This window comes from Octodon degus, unplaced genomic scaffold (genome assembly GCF_000260255.1).
Source record: "Octodon degus isolate 3935 unplaced genomic scaffold, OctDeg1.0 scaffold00285, whole genome shotgun sequence".
NCBI lineage: Eukaryota > Metazoa > Chordata > Mammalia > Rodentia > Octodontidae > Octodon > Octodon degus.
The window spans coordinates 1748904-1750314 of NW_004524861.1; the positions used below are offsets into that span (position 1 = coordinate 1748904).

Here is a 1411-nt window from a genome sequence, read left to right on the forward strand (position 1 = left end):
CCCAAAAGTCCAGTGTTACAATTTGAAAGGACACATTGTCACACAAGGCCCTAGGGCTGTCTCCTGTGCCCACTTTGGGCAGTACAGATTCATGAGCTTGAGATAAGCTTAAGGTCCAATGAGCCCTAAGTCATGCTCCCTTGAGTGTGGTGTGGATTTTCCCTGGAAGGTGACCCAAGTTTAATCAACTTCTTCCTGGTGGCTCCTTGTTCCTCTTAGTGGAGTTAACACTTCTGATGACTGGTGGCCTTGCCAGGTGAGTTATTTCTTCCCTCCCACTTTCTAGCAGCAGCAGCAGCAGCACTATCCATTTCCTGAACAAGAAAGATGGCAGAGTCTGGGCTGGACAGGCTTTCTTGTTCCAATGCATGTCAGATTGTCCCTGGGCCTCCCAGAATGTCCACTGCCTTCTGTACCTGCAAGGAGGAGTGTAGGGTGTATATGAGGCATGGCTTGTGTGTCTCTGAGGCACAGAAAGTTCCCAGACTGGGGTTTCCAGCCAAAAGTATGGCATGCAGGCTGCATCCCGGGCTGAGCTAATCTAGGCAGAAGTGTGCTGGCATCCTTGTGCTTTCAACACATCTTGGTTTTCTCTTTATGACAGAGCTCCTATGCCTGTGGAATTTGATAGAAAAAAATGCCAAGTCATCTTAAATGAGGAGAACTGCACCTTTTCTGTTGTGGAGTACAAGGATCCACAAAAGAGCTGTGATGTTCATGGCTGGAATTTATAAAGTCCTGGGGCCCCGTGCTCCTAGGACAAGCATCCTTATGCTGTGGCTTCTAATAGTCTGTGATTTTTGTAACCCTACCTAACAATAAAGTTGTTTCTTGAGCAAATGCTGTACTATTTGTGTTCTTAGAAATTATCAATTATGTTTACTGCAATTGGACCCACATTACAATACACACAAGTATATACATGAGACAGAAATAAGTGTAAGTGAAATTTGGGCCATGTTTCCTGCACTGTAATTGGTGATCATGTGTCCACCCCTGGGGACTTCAACCACTACTGTTGCTTCTCACACATCAGTCCCCTTTTGCCTGTCTTATGCAAAGTGGATGAAAAGGAGAATTAAGTGACTCTACCAGATGAAAGCAAATATAGAGCTTAAAAAGAAAACAGATGAGTAAACCAAAGAACATATAAAATAAAAAGCAATTGTATTAAATCAAAGTATACTTTTAGATAAATTGTACCCAATGGATTATAATATATGTTTTTCTTTCTTTTCCTAACATCTGTATTTATTCACAAGTATACAGATAATTTTTTTTCATATAAGAGAAACCATGTGATATTTAATGTGTGTCTGATGTATTTTGCTTAACACTAATTTTAGAGAATGTACACCTGGTTAACATATCACAATTTCCTGCCTGATTTGGTGTAATAATGGACCTGAAG

General features: G+C 41.3%; 1 protein-coding gene across 1 annotated transcript in view; it reads left to right on the forward strand.

Annotated features, from left to right (window-relative positions):
• The window catches only part of LOC111814273 (beta-microseminoprotein-like), a 14747-nt gene extending 14013 nt beyond the window's left edge, over positions 1-734 (forward strand). Inside the window, exon 4 of the mRNA XM_023707245.1 lies at positions 605-734. Coding sequence (XP_023563013.1) covers positions 605-734 — 130 coding nt within the window. The remainder of the gene's footprint in view (positions 1-604) is intronic.
• Positions 735-1411: the final 677 nt, after the last annotated feature.